At 35.0% G+C, this 14,930-nt stretch overlaps 3 protein-coding genes across 3 annotated transcripts; 1 reads left to right on the forward strand and 2 right to left on the reverse strand.

Moving 5' to 3' along the window:
• Window positions 1–3,708: 3,708 nt before the first annotated feature.
• On the forward strand, window positions 3,709–5,367 carry MONOS_11805 (uncharacterized protein; the record flags this gene model as incomplete). The annotated part of the gene is made up of 3 exons (XM_067864372.1): window positions 3,709–3,798; window positions 4,153–4,621; window positions 4,706–5,367. The coding sequence occupies 3 exons, from the start codon at window positions 3,709–3,711 to the stop codon at window positions 5,365–5,367; spliced, it is 1,221 nt and encodes a 406-aa protein (XP_067723476.1).
• A 2,462-nt stretch (window positions 5,368–7,829) lies between these two features.
• Window positions 7,830–9,565, reverse strand: MONOS_11806 (uncharacterized protein; the record flags this gene model as incomplete). The annotated part of the gene is made up of 4 exons (XM_067864373.1): window positions 7,830–8,643; window positions 8,691–8,961; window positions 9,017–9,091; window positions 9,347–9,565. The coding sequence occupies 4 exons, from the start codon at window positions 9,563–9,565 to the stop codon at window positions 8,159–8,161; spliced, it is 1,050 nt and encodes a 349-aa protein (XP_067723477.1). The 3' UTR covers window positions 7,830–8,158.
• A 34-nt stretch (window positions 9,566–9,599) lies between these two features.
• On the reverse strand, window positions 9,600–12,861 carry MONOS_11807 (putative flagellar associated protein). Its single transcript, XM_067864374.1, has 5 exons — window positions 12,756–12,861; window positions 12,411–12,692; window positions 10,897–12,339; window positions 10,083–10,724; window positions 9,600–9,904 (listed from the first exon to the last, which is right to left on the reverse strand). The coding sequence occupies exons 1-5, from the start codon at window positions 12,813–12,815 to the stop codon at window positions 9,662–9,664; spliced, it is 2,670 nt and encodes an 889-aa protein (XP_067723478.1). The 5' UTR covers window positions 12,816–12,861; the 3' UTR covers window positions 9,600–9,661.
• Window positions 12,862–14,930: the final 2,069 nt, after the last annotated feature.

Consider the following 14,930-nt stretch of genomic DNA (forward strand, 5'->3'; position numbering starts at 1 on the left):
CAGCAGAAGCAGAAGTTGAAGCATCTACTACATCAACAACAGCTTTTTTTTTAAATGGCAGTACAATTTTTTAAAAAAATTCGAGAAGTTATAATCAACAGCGAGCTTTATTGGTATCTGCTAGTGCTGTTTATTATTCGTTCGCTCTTCTGCCTACACAGTTATTGCAAGCTGAAAATAGGTGCAACTGCAGAAAATATAAAGGAAAATATTTCATTTCTTTTTGAGAACAGAAAGAAAAACAGCTTAAAAGAAGATAAAGCGAGACGAATGAAAGACGGAAACAAATGACTGTAACGGACATTTTCTTTCGATTAATACATAAAGTGACAAAAAAGGCAACTTTGTGCAGATTTCCAACTTCGATTTTACTCAGCTTCGAGAAACTCATTTTCCCTCTTCTGCTTTTCTCAACTGCAACTCCTTATTCATTCACAGGCACAGAATAAACAGCAACATACTCATTCTTCTTCTCCTCCTCCTTCCTCTGCTTTTCCACTTGGTTTGCTTTCTTCCCATTCTGTATGTCTTCATCCACACAGAAGAAGGGCTGGCTATCAGATGAAGAGTTCTGTTGAACCAGAAGCAAAAGGGAAAGATGAACCTTCTTTTTTAATAATCACAAGAATTCTGATTCATTTCGTTGAGTGCTCAGGTTGAAAGGGACAGAAAGAGGAGAAAATGAAGACGTGAAATGATGATTTGGAAGATGAAGGAGATCGAGGAAATGAGGGAGATTGAGGTGAATTGCCATCAAAGCAGATGAAAGGAGGTTATAAAAGGAATTTTAGAAAAGAAAATAACAAAGAACTTGAAAAAGTCAGAAAAGAAAACGAAGAAGAAGAAAGTGAGAGTGAAAGAGAAGGAAGAAGATGCTGAGAACAATACGCGAACACGAAAACCTCAGAATCTTTAGAAGGACCATTTGATGACCAAATTTATTCGTCCAAATCTGAACAATTTGAAGGAGCGGCTGCTGAAAGAACGGAGTATCAAGAATTAGCATCATCTTTTATCTCATCTTCCTTTTAATCGTCATCATTGCCAGTTGATTATGAAACAACTGAATGTTGCTATGTCCAAGTATCTTGCTCTTTTGCTTCATCATCCTCGGATGAGGAGAAAAAAGCAGCAGATGAAACAGGTTCAAATGCACTTCGATCACTTTCATTGCAAAACCTCCTTTCACTTCCACCAATCTTCTTCTTCTTCTTCTTCTTCTTCTTCTTCTTCTTCTTCTTCTTCTTCTTCTTCTTCTTCTTCTTCTTCTTCTTCTTCTTCTTCTTCTTCTTCTTCTTCTTCTTCTTCTTCTTCTTCTTCTTCTTCTTCTTCTTCTTCTTCTTCTTCTTCTTCTTCTTCTTCTTCTTCTTCTTCTTCTTCTTCTTCCTCTTCATCTGATCGTCTCGAATCCAATATCTTTTCCTTTCCACATCGCTCTTTTCAAAGAGAAGAAACACATCTTCTTCCTTTTCCAAACAAGCAGAATTTCAATTTATCTTCAAACAGAATGAATGATGATGCAAACAAACAGAAGAAACATGGAGAATATCAAGGAATTTCAGGAATTTCATCTTAGTTTTAATCTTCTTCCTCTTCCATTTATTCTCATACTTCTTACTTAAACAAATTCATCAACAACACAATTACTGACTTCTTCCTTCCTATTTCCAATTCTTCTCATTTTTTTCATCTTTCTCATCGAAAATGAAGTCATCATCTCCATCTTCATCACTCCAACTCTATTGCTCCTCATGATATGCCTCATGTTTATTTCTTTTCCTCTGCATTTTCATCTTCTTGTTCTCCTTCTTTTGTTTCATCTTCAATTTCTTCTTATCCTTCCAATTCTTCTTCCTTTTTTTCTTCCTTTTTTTCTTCTTAAACAGAACAATCTCAAATTTCTTCATAGAATATCTAATTCACTCCAGCATCGATATTTTATTCAATCATGTTTGTGGAGTGAGGTGGGGCAGAGAAATGGACATCAACTTTGATTCGCTGGAGGATCTGATCTCAGAAAGAGAGAAGCTGAAGAGCTGACAGAGAACAAAGATAAAACAGCAAAGACCAACATGCAATGGAAGAACAAGAATTGAATGAAAATTCATCACCTTGTTCTAAACTGGTGTGCCATTCTTCTGTTTCTGCTTTGCGTATAAAGGGAGAAGGAAGACAAAACGAACTGAGCTATGATGTTTCAGGCACTCAATACGATTTTTTGGACTTGAATAACAATGAAGAAAGAAAGAGGAAAAAAAAAAAAAGAGAGAGAGAGAGAGAAGAGAGAGGAGGGATGATTATCCACACAATCACGAATCATCCGAGTTCCCACAAAAACAAACATATTTATCAAGCAGCAAATGCTAAAACAACATTTGAAAAAACTATTAGTGCATCTTCTTTCTTTTTATCATCGTCAAGTTCCGCTTTTGTTTTAACAAACCCAACAGTAGCATCTCTATCAACTTCTTCTTCAGCTGCCTCTGTGAAAACTTCCTTTGACGGCAGTGAGCCATGCCTCAGTTCAATCACACAAACAATTCCTTATCCTCTCTCTTCTTCCTCTCTGATTTCCATCTCCCGGCTCAACCCTCGTCTCTGCTGCCTCTTTATCCACTCCTGCACTCACCACAACACGCGCCTTCTTTTTATTACACACCCACACACTCACCCATTCACTCTTATGTGTTCTTCTCCATCGTTAACACCGCTTTTCCATGTATCGTTCTTCTGTTATGCGGATGCCCTTTTGTTTGAGGTGGAGTTCTTCAGGCAGATGCTGGGAAGAAAGGAAAGAGAAGTCAACAGGAAGAAAATGAAGAATTTGTATGGGAAAGAACAAACGATTGAATGATAAAAAGAAAAAGAGAAAAGAATTGAACATAAGGTTTATAAAAAAACAGAGAAAGATGGTATTTCTGAAAGCAAAGTTGATCGTGTGATATATTTGGAGTCATTTGATGGAAGCAGAACATCATTTAGAGTTTAATACTTCGAAGAATAACAATTGTCTGGAAAAGTTATTTCAGAGGAAGAGTTTTTATGTTCAATAACACAAACGAGGGAAGCAAAAGTGGCAGATTCGAATTCAATGAGGAAAAACATAAGAGGAAAGGGGCAATTTATTATCGAAGACAAAGAGGAAGAAGAGAGAAGGAAAAGCGAGCAGAGTGTTTTGAACGGAAGTGAGTCTGAAGTGTCGAAATCAGCTTCGTTGAAAGGCAGGCATGCTTGTGACATATATTCAGTGATTCCATCATCATTTTCTTCTTATTCACAGTGCGTCAAAACGTTTTTCAGTGATCCAAAGGAAAAGACAAAAAAAGGCAGCTTAAAGAAAGAAATGCATCAAAGATAATGCGGTTCTGTTCATAGAAGACGAAAATTATTTCTTTGGATCAAAGAATACAACAAAAAGCAAAGCATAAACCTATCTGTTTCTCAGTCATCAGCCTTTGCTTCATATTCACCTCAGATTTCTTCCAGATATAGCACCTTCAGATGACAAGTGATTTGAAGAGGAAGAAAGCGATACAGCTGAAGATGGAGAAGATGCAGAAGAAAGAGGCAGTGAAGAAGAGAGAGGAGCTGCTGGAGGAAGAGAAAGAAAACTCAAAATAAAAACGGTCAAAGCTCGAAGATGAGCAGAAGAAGACACTGGAGCAGGCTGAGAAGAAGAAAGAGGTATTTGTTTCGTATCTGAAAAAGATGAAGATTGAAAGAAGTGAATCGAACTTCAAAAGCGAAGCGAACAAGAGGAAGATGTTGATGAAGGAGCATACCGAATCGCCTCCAGTTGTTTGGATAATGAAGATGCTTTTAATTTGAGATGATCTATCTTTTGATCGGCAGGCAGTTTATTTTGGAAGCTGTGCAGATGTCATTCAGAAGAAAATCGCATTTCTATCTATTGAAAAAGGGGAAGATAATATTTCAGAAAACTTGGCTCCTTCAAAAGAACATCAAAAGAAGAATAAAAAGAAAAGCAAGATGAAAATTATGTTCCAAAAAAAAACAAAAACATTCTGAGCCAAAGCGAAGGAAAAATGCGAATGTGTTTTAAGATGTTTGATTTCAAAACTTGTTATTTTTCTTCTTTTGATCCTTATAAGAAAAACTCACTATTTGTAAGTTTTCTTTGTATTTCACAAGATAATCGTCAAACACAGCAAAAAAAGCGTGAAAGAAGCTTCTTCTTCTTTTCTTTCTTTAATTTCTTCTGCTAATAGTGGTGAAGCTGAAGTTTCGCAGCCTTATTTGCCATTTCCAAGCACATCTGCTTCTTCTTCTTCTTCAAAGCCTCACCCGCATTCTCACTCCTCAAAGTCATCTCATTCAAAACCCAGATCATCAACAACTACCTTATCTCCTTCCTCAACAGCTGGACCAACTGCTTCATCATTGTCGTCGTCATCATCATCTTCTTCTATTTCATCTTCTTCGTCAGCCTCTCAAAATACATCTGTTTTCAAACAATTTCTTCATTGCCGCCAACCACTTACACAGACACACAAGAAGCACAGCGGCCACACACTCAAACCGATTTCTACTGCACATACATGCTCAACTCTCTCGCAAAATGCATCTGAAATCAAAAGGCAGAAGAAGAAGCCGGAAGCAAGTTAGAAGCGGAACTGGTCTCTTTCGTCTTCTTCAGAAAAGACTTGACTGACTATTTCGACATCTTCTCCACATTCATATGCAGTTGCATATTCTTCTTCTTCGTTTTCTTCGTCTTCCTCTTCTTCTTCTGTTCTTCAAGAAATACAGTGCTCGCTCCATTTCATCCTTCCTTCTTTTTTCCACCACTGGATTAGCTGTGCTGAGATGTGTGGGCAGAGAAGCACGATGGAAGACAGTGTGCTGCTGCTGCCTGTTGATGGATGTGACATAGAGAAGCTTGTGTGCGACGGAGAAGTGGGGGTTTTGGCTCGCATATTGAAATATCCGCAGGAGCTGATGTTTACTGAGAAAGGAATGAAGGCACTGGAAGACAGAGAGGATGAGATCTGGGCAAGGAGGATGAGAGAAAAGGAGAGAAAGAAAAAGGAAAGGATGGAAAGAAAGAGAAAAGAGGAGGGATGCGAAGGGAGAAATGGAGGGAGGAATAACTTTAAGGATGATACAGCCATTGAGAAATGCATCTGTAGCCAACTGATAATGTTTAAAAGAACAAGAATAAGACTCTTTTGTACGAATTCTGATCGGATGTTTGCTAGGGAGGTCAGGGCGTCGAAGAAGCAGGAGCAGCAGATCCAGAGGATGTTGACGATAGAAGGGGAGATGTGGTGGACGACTGAGGAGAGAGAAGCGCAGAGGAAGGAGGGGAGCCGCACTGATAGAAAGAGAAGCCAGTGTGCTGGTTAACGAATATCTGGTGAGCGCGGTGAAAGGTGACGCAGGCAGAGTCCAAAGCGAAGACTTTTCTGGATCCTGGAGCAGGCAGCCCAAAATCATCGGAGTCAGCCAGAACAGACGGGCAGATGGACACAACGTCAACTCCAGCGAGCAAAGAGAAAGTGAACGGAGGGATGCGAGTTCCGCGGAAGGGGATGCAGAAGCGATATGGAGAAAGGGGCGCTACAAGGATTCTGGAACTGTGGTTCAGCGCTTTATATTCATGCACCATTTTGTTGTTCATATCCTTTCATGTGAAACTGGTTTTTAACCAATCTGTTCTCAAAACGAATAGGCAGACAAAAGCAGAGCATCTAAGGATGCAGATAACTGGATGACATATAATTTATGAGAAGAAGATAGAGAGAATCAGAGGAGAAACAAAGAGAGGAAGATAAAATGAAGATGTTCGTGCGATAGAAGCTTTTTTAGTGGAAAAAGCAAAAATTGACGAATTTCTTTTCATTTTTTAATATTTTCTTTATTTATCTTAAACTTTGTTTGATATTTAGATAATAATTAAATAATTCCTAGATTATTTGTTTTCAAACAAACTTATCAACAAACAGTTGATAGCTTGATGAGTGTCTTATGTTACTATTAAATTTTTGCGTGAGTGTTAATGTGAATTGATAAATTCAACAAATGTTTTAAGATCTTCAAAATTAATTTAAAAATTTCTTTACAATAACATCACAAAATTAATTTTAATCTTAAAAATTGATAAATTACGTATTGTTATTATTGTTTTTATGTTTTATAAACCAGTTAACTTATGTTTTATTAGGTTTATCGAATTTTCGATTTGTTTTTTTGAAATTATTTTTTTTTCTCGATATTTGAAATAAAAACAATTGGAAACAAATTAAAATCAACAAATAATTAATAATGATGATGCATTCAACTCTTATTTCATATAACTTCAAATTAAAACTTTCTTTTCAACATCACCCATTATGAAAATTTTTTATGATCAAACCGTTATTTTTTATGATATCAAAAAAAATCACCCATATATATTCATCAGATTCTTCGTTCAACTCTTTGAATTCTGAAATTTCCACGACGTCTTCTGCTGTCTCATGTTCAACATCTGAAATGCCTCAATCTTTTTCTTTATCTTCCAAATCAAATTCATCGTCTGCATTCTTGCCTCTCTCGAAATCAAGTTTCACAAATCAAAATCAATCTCCTTCTTCTTCTTCACTTTTTTCTCCTTCATCTTCCGTTCATCTCGCTTCGTTAACAAGTTCAAATCCTCGATCCCCTTCATCAATTCTCAATTCTTCTTTTTCTTTGGCTTTTTCACCTGTTCCAAATACATGTTCACAGAATTCCACAAACACGTCTTGTATAACTTCGTGCTCAGACAACGATTCAATACATCCCTGCGCATCACACACTCCTCTTCCTTCTGCAAATGCAAGAAACTCTATGACCTATTCCACTTGTAACAAAAGTCAATCTCAAGACAGAATGGAAAAGTCAATCGAAAATTTCAATAAAAATCTAGCAAAATTCAGAATCCCAGTGAAATGGTTTTTTTTGCCCACTTAAAAAGTTATGGCTCAGACTGTCGGATAAGTATACAGGTGGAAAACAGAATATTGATGCAGATGCAAAAATAGCATGTTGGCTAACCAACATCGTTATTGACAGTAATTCTTTGGAACCAGCTGATGGAGTATTCTATCGAAAAGTGACAGAATACTCCATCAGAAAAGAGATGGTAAAAAAATTGATAAAGGAGATCAACTCAAAAGCTAGTTCAGAAAGAAAATTGATAAGAAAAATGTCAAATTCTTTAAGCACCAACAGTTTTCCAATTCCTCGAAATACTAATTAATTATCTCAATTGTTACTTTTTCCGAAAATTTTTTTTGAATGCTTTTTTAACATGTCATCTGAATTCATGAGAAGTAATGTCAGGTTTTCTTAGCTATCATTAAATACACTCAAATAAAACATTTTCACCACTTGTTTGTGACTTATTATTTCCTGTTTCTCCAAACTCTTCCAATAATATTTTTCGAACATTTTTTGGCAACTAATCAAAAATTTTCTATCTCCAAATTGTTGAACATTATTAATTGTGAATGTCTTTTTTCATAGAATTAATAAAACTATTTTTATTTTTTGACATCCTTTTAGCTATATAAAAAAGGGGGAAAAAATTGTGAAAAATATGAGATCTTCCACAAATAAATTTAACTTGAAATTTGTTGGTGGAACTTAAAATAACTGCCTTATTTTCAATTTTTCTGAGAAATTTCAAAATTACTCGATTATTTCAAAATAACATATACGAATTTCAAAATTTTTCGAAAATTTCACAATTACACAAATATTGTGCAATTCATCTATTGAAGTTAGAAATCAAGTTTTTTTTTTTTTTTTTTTTTTTTTTTTTTTTTTTTTTTTTTTTTTTTTTTTTTTTTTTCATAGTGATAATTCAAAAGGAACTTTCTTCATAAATTCAACTGAACAAATAACATTTCATTCATTCAAAAAATCAAAAAAGTTGAAAAGAAAAAAATAACAATTAACGTAATGCTGTTAAATAGAATAGATAACTATTCATCAAACGTTTGTCTTTTATGTTTTTTAGTTATCTCAATTCAGTTGTTGAAACATCTTCAAAAATTTTGCTTTGAACTTTATATATTTTTTGATAAAAATATAAATAATAAAATAAAAATATTGTAAATGAATAAGAAGATTAAGAATTTAATCCAACGATGCGCTTTGAAATGAAAAGAGTTCACAAATATTCATCTTTTATTTTTTCATTTTCCTTTTCAGTTGTACTTCTCTTCATCTTTTTTTCTGTTTCTTTTTTTCTTTTTTCTTCCTTCTTTTTCTTATCCTTGTGTTTGTTATGTTCTTTATGTTTCTTCTCCACCTTTTCTTCGTTGTCATTGCTTTTTGTTATTCCAACGTTTTCAGAGCTTTTTGCTTCGCCTTCTTCTTTTATTCTCAATTCTTTGAGATCTTTTTTTATTTTCTTTTCTTTTGAATGCTTCAAAACTGATGGTGTTAAAAATTCGTCCTTTAGTTTGCCTTCTTTATCTTTAGTGACAGATGAATACGAAATGAGTGGAATTTCGTGTCCATATCCGACGGGAGGTGTCCGAAGTTTCAGTCCTTCTTTTTCAGATGGAATTGGTCTGTGAATTCCAGATTCCACTGTAAGTGTGGGTTTTGCAGCATTTGTACCAATTGTAATGCTTCTAGTAAACCTGGGACCTTGAAAAATTGTTAGAAAAAAAAAACAAATATTATTTCTCTCAAACCAAGAAACCAATGCAATTCATCCTCAGAGTAAACAAGAGGATATGTATTATACAACTCTTCATCTAAATTTTCAATAAGTCTGATGTCTTCATGTGTTGTATCTTTCTTTTTTTTCCCATCTTTCTCTTTCTTTTTCGAAGAAAGAGATTCATTTTCAGTATTCATCTTTTCGCATTTTGGAAGAATGCAGGAGCAAAGATCATCATCATCAAACGGACTCAGTAATTTATTTTTAGGTAGCTTTATATTAGAAAGCTTGTGAACATCAAACTAATTAATATCAAATAGTGAAAAAACATAAGATCAAATAATTATGAAAACAAACGTCAGAAGGGAATTTTATAAGCCAAAATTCAGTATCATCATCACCTTCGCGTATAAAAAATTGATTGTCAGGATGCTTTATGAGATTTAAATCTTTAGGAATCATGAAATGAAAAAAATAAATAGAAATTGACCCATTGTTTCAAATTTTCAGAAAAGAACAAACAAAAACAAGTGAAGTGATTTTAAATGAAATGAGCATATTGTCTTATCACAAATTTTGGAGATATGATTCGTTTAAGTTTTCCATAATAATATTGAAATTCTTTTTTTCAGTTAATTTCTACAATTTTGAAGGTTTAACCATCTGTTCTGCTGTTTGCCTCGAAACCTTTTGATCAGTGTTCTGTGGGATGGCTTGTGTTGAATATGATGAATTTTTCCCAAGAGGAGGATAGCAAGTGAAAACAATATCTCTTATTGATGGGCCTAAATCTGGCTTTCCAAAAAGCATTTGTGAATGGCTCGTCATTTGATAGTTTTCAACTTTTGTTACAAGCTCGGCAAATGATGAATCTGCTTTTGTAGCATCAAATTTCTCCAAATCCATACTCAATGTTATCAATCAAAAATGATGGCTTTGATCAAATTTTTCTGATTAATATTATTTTTTTTTCGAAAATAATAAATAAATAATAAAAATAAGTTATGCATGATCCAGTGAAAATCCTCCTCCAACGAAGCGCGGACCAGATGCAACGGGAGGAGAGGCATTTGCAGCTTTTTCCCTTTCCCTAATTTCTCTATCTTTTTCAATTAATTTTTGCTCTCTCTTTTTCGTTGCAAAATATTTTTCTTTCATTTCTTGATTTTCTTGTGTTTTAGATTGAAGTTCATATTGATATTCCTCCATCTGTGCATGTGCAAAGTTCAATTCAGCAGCAAGAGCCTACAAAAAAATATATCAAATAATTTAAAAATATCAAAAAATAATTTTTTCATAAAGTAAATAAATAAATGAAAAAATTAATTAATTAAGAAATTAATAAACATTTAAATAAATGAAAAAATAAATGAATAAAAGAATAAATAAAAAGTTAAGTTTTCCATGAATAGTTTATTCATGCCTTTAGCTGTTTCGTCCTCTCTCTCATAGCTGCCTGCAGTGCATTGAGCTGCTTCGAAGCTTCCACCCCTGGCTGTCTCTTCAGCACCTCCTTGAGATGGTCATACATCTTTTCCTTCTCCTCCAGCTCCAGGTTCTTCTTCATCACCTCCTCCGTCTTCGCAATCAGCCTCTTCTGCAGCGTCTTGATCTTCATCACCATGTCAAACATAGAAGGATCTGAGCCTTCCAGCAGCTTCCACCTGTGCACATTCATCGGGTTCTCCAGCTCTTCTGCCATCGCCTGAGACTTCGACTTCTCCGCCTGCAGCTCCTGCTGCAGCCTTATCACCTCTCTTTTCAGCTCATCCACATTGCCCACCCGCCCTGACAGGATCATCACCTGGTTCTTCAGCTCAGATATTTTGAACTTCAACAGCCGAATGTCTTCGATTCTCTCGTTGTACTGCACCTCTCCTTTCGACAGATAGCTCTGTTGGATCTTGATCTTCTCATACAGCAACGCCAGCTCATCATTCCGGCGGATGAGTTGAGAACCCAAAATGTCCCTCTCCTGCATCACTGCCTTGTACTGCTCACGCAGCTGGCGCACTTGCACTTCTGACGTCGCAATGATGTGGTCCAGCTTTTTGATCTCTTTTTCCTGAAATAAACAAAATAAATAAATAAAATAAAATAAAATAAAATAAAATAAAAATAAAAATAAAAAAGGATTAGAAAATTATCTTTCAAATAAATAACTTCTTTTCTTAATCTCTTTTTTTCTTTCTTTTCCTCTTTCTCTTTCCTCCCCTCCTCTTTTTCAAAAACCAAACCTCAGCAGCCACCGTCTCCTCCGACGTCTTGAGCTGCCTGCACAGATCTCCAATCTCCTTCTCCTTCGTCTGCACCTCATTCACCACTTTGTCCAGATCATGCTTCAGCACAACACACGTCTCACTCTTAATCTTGTTCTCGTCCTTCAGCTGCACCAGCTGCTGGTCCATCAGAGAAAACTTCCGTCGATACTCCGCCAGCGCCTCCTGCGCGCTCATCAGATTCCGATTCGCCAGATTCCTCTCTGCCCTCACCGTCTCATACAGCGACTGCTGCTGCTTCAGCTTCGCTATCAGCTGCCCCCTCTCTTTCTGCTGGTCTGCTATACGCAAGTCTCGTATCTTCAGATCAGCTATCGCCTGTTTCCATTCTTCCCGGCTCTGGTTGTGCAGCGTCGCATATTTGATCTTCGACTTCTCCAGCTCCATTATCCGGTTCCTCAGATCCTGAAGGTCTTTTCTTGCTTTCTCTATTTGTGCCTGCAACGCCTTCTTCTCTTCGATCTCTTCCACTTTCTCCTCTTCGATCTGATCTTTCTTCTGCACCGCCCCCACCAGCTTCTGATCCATCAGATTCAGCTTCTTTGCCATCCCTTCGTTCAGCTGCTCCTTCTCACTCAGCTCATTCTCCAGCACTGCCATCTCGTGCTCCATCATCTTAATCTTCTCCTCCAGCTCCTTCTTCTCCGTCTCCACTTTGTGCGTCTTGTCCTCTGCTGTCCGTGTCATCTTCACCCACCTCTGCACCTCCCTCTCAATATCCTTCTGCTTCTGCGACGAAACCTGCAAGTCCTTCTCTTTCCCCCTCTTCTCTTGCTCCAACTGCGCAATCGTCTTCTGCTGCTGCGTCAGATCTCCATCCCTCTTCTCTATCTCCTTCTCCAGCCGTGTGTTCCTCTCTTTCTCTCTGAAGTAGTTGTTCCGCATCGTCTCAATCTCCGTCAGCGCTTTCGACTTTGCGTCTCGCAGCTCCTTCGCCTCTTTCTGCGCTGCCCTCAGCTGCTCATTCCTCATTGTGATCTCATAATCCCTCTGCTGCAGCTGCTCTTCTTGCTCGTGAAGTGACTTTTCCTGCCCGTCACAGCGCCTGCGGAGCTTTTCAATGTCTCCTTCTTTCTCTTTCATTTTCTTTGCTCCCGCATCCACCTCGCGTTGAAGCCTCAATATCTCGCTTTCTAACTTATGTGTTTTTTCCATGCTTTCCAGAGCTTCTTTCTTTTGTTGCGTAATTTGCTGTGAAAGCTGATCCCTTTCTGATACAAGCTCGTCTCTCACACGTTGCAACTCTTGAATGACAGCTTCTTGTTCAGCAGAAGCAGATGGTCCTTGATCAACAAGTTTGCTAAGATTTGTGATTTCAGCTTTGAGTTGCTCAATTGTTTCTTTCGCTAATTTTTCCTTTTCTCTTGAAGCATTGACCATTTTGAAGCATGTGTCAACTTCCTAAAAATTTTTAGTTTTAATTATGCAAAGAAATTTATATAAATTAAAAAATATTGATGTTTAAGAAAAACCTTTCTAAGAGCCGCAATTGTTTCGCTATCCTTTTGTGATAAAGTCAGAGCTGCTTTAACTTTTGTTGCGTTGCTAACAATTTCTGCATTTAATTCATGGCATCTTCTAATCAATCTTTTTTCACTTTCATGACTTTTTTGCAAAGCACGATAAAGTTTTTCATATTCTTGTCTAAAACGATCCAATGAGGTATCTCCCACAAGTTGCGCTAGAACTTCATTAAAATCTTTTTCAAATGATTCGAATGCATTTGCCTGAAAGGCTGCCATTCCATCAAAGCTCTTTTATATTTGGTAATTCATATTTACAAATTTTTACAAAGAAATCTACAAATAAATGTCAACCTTATCATCATGGCCTTCTTTAAGCTCATCAGCCACAGTTGTTTGTTCTCCTTCAGACATATTTTCAATTTTAGAAAACGGTTATAATAGAAGTAATTAAGAGTATGGGTATGCATTGATCAAGTTTAACAGATGAGACGAAATTTTTTGATCTGTGAATATTGTTCCATTTAAGGCTTTCAAAGATTTCTCTCAACTATATAATATTTGTACATTTTTCCCCCATGAAAATGGAAAAATAATTAACAAAAATATGCAGAAAAAGTTTGGAACAAATCATTGCTTTTTTCATAAATGAAAGAATTTTGTCCCAGATCTTTTGAAAACATAAATTTTAGAATTTTGTATTTCATAATTTTTATAAATCAAAGTATTTACGAATAACACGAAAATTTTTCAAATTCCTTTTTGATTAATTTATATGAACTTAAACAGATTTAATTGATTTCATCTTTTTCGCTCTTTAATGTTTGTATTTGATTTTTGAAAAATGAAAAAATATTCAAAAAGTTGTTTTTCAGATGCTTCTTTCAAAATGTTAATTGCTGTTTCGAAAATGAGACAAAAATATAATGTCGATGAAAAAATCGAGAAAAAATTGATTTATATTGTGGTGTGTGTAATAACAGAACTTAAACATGATGCAAACGTTGAACGATGAAAAGAAATAAAAAGGCAGCCATAATCGATAAAACTTTATCCTTCATTATGTTTCATCTATAAAAAAGCACAATGCAACTATTACATTATTGTTGATCTTCAACAAATATAACATAATCGAATATCCGTTTGCTAATAAAAGTGGCTTAATTGAAAGCAAGACAAAGCACATATGTCTTCAAAAACCCTTAGATTGAAACGAAACCGCAATTAAAGTCGTTGACAACGGGTACAAAAACGCAGGAATTGAAAAAAAAAAAGATATTTGAATAAAAATTAGAACAAAGTTGTTGCACAACAGGCTCTGCTTTAAGGGATTTAACGAACAAAAGAAATCAAAATACAAACATAACAAATTTGAGACGCATAACAAATGAAAAAAACAACCCATTAAAATAAATCATTTTGTAAAATAAAAAAAATGATTTTGTAGCCCATCATCATTTTTTAGTGATTATCAAAAATAAAGAGAGCAAGTGCTAGTAACAGTATCCGGTGGTGTGGAGTGGTGTGATGCTAATGTTACATATCCTTATGGCATGACTGGTTTGCGATGAAGGGTTTGGAGGGTTCATCGGAGAAATTATAAGAATTCAAATAAAAAAAGGTGGAGTGGCCGGAAATTCTTGGAGATGGTGTGAGAATTGCCGGAATGAAGGGATGAATTGAAATCTGCAAACATTTCAAATTCTTTTTTAATTCTGGGTTTTTGTTATTTCTTTTTCCTCAAATAAAAATAGGGAGAAAATTAAAAACAATATAAATAACTTGATCTGAAAAAAAGATGGAAAGAAAGGAAAGATAAACAGAAAGAGTGAGATAGACAAATAGATTGACAGAAAGAAAAAGAAATGCTTGCAGACGAAATTAACTACAGAAGGTTGAATTAAAAATACGCATCATATTATTTTTTTTTCTTCTTTTGAGTTATAAGAACAGCAAAGAAGCGAACAATAAGAATTATTTTGTTCATTTTTCTTTTTTTCTTTTTTCTTTTTTTTTCTTTTTTTCTATCAACAACAATAAACAAATTGGCTTAAATAATCCAAAAATTAAAGAATAAAATAAAAAAATACAAAAAAAAGAGGAATAAAGAGAGAGAAAGAGAGAGAGATAGAGAGAGAGAGAGAGATAAACAAAAATAGTTTGAGAGAAACAAAAGAAGAGAAGATTAAATTGACGATTGTTAAACTCAAAGAACAACAATGAAAAAGAAGTTTATCAAAATAAAAAAATAAAAATTATATTTCCTGTTAAAAGAAGAGGAACAATATGAAAAAAGAGATAAAAGAAGCATAACTAACTTCAATAAACAGAAATAACATATAAATAAATAAATAAATAAACTAATAAATAATATAAATACAAAAAAAATGAATTATATTTCGGAATTGATTTTAAGAAAAAATGGGGGGAAAAAAAGAAAAGAAAGAAAGAAAGAAAGAAAAAATCGAAAAAGATTGAGATTTGCAACTAAAAAAGGTGAATGTGATAAAAATTGTGAATGTGAAATTT

The sequence above is a fragment of the Monocercomonoides exilis genome, assembly GCF_001643675.1.
Source record: "Monocercomonoides exilis strain PA203 chromosome Unknown scaffold37-1059404, whole genome shotgun sequence".
In the NCBI taxonomy this organism is placed as follows: domain Eukaryota; phylum Preaxostyla; order Oxymonadida; family Polymastigidae; genus Monocercomonoides; species Monocercomonoides exilis.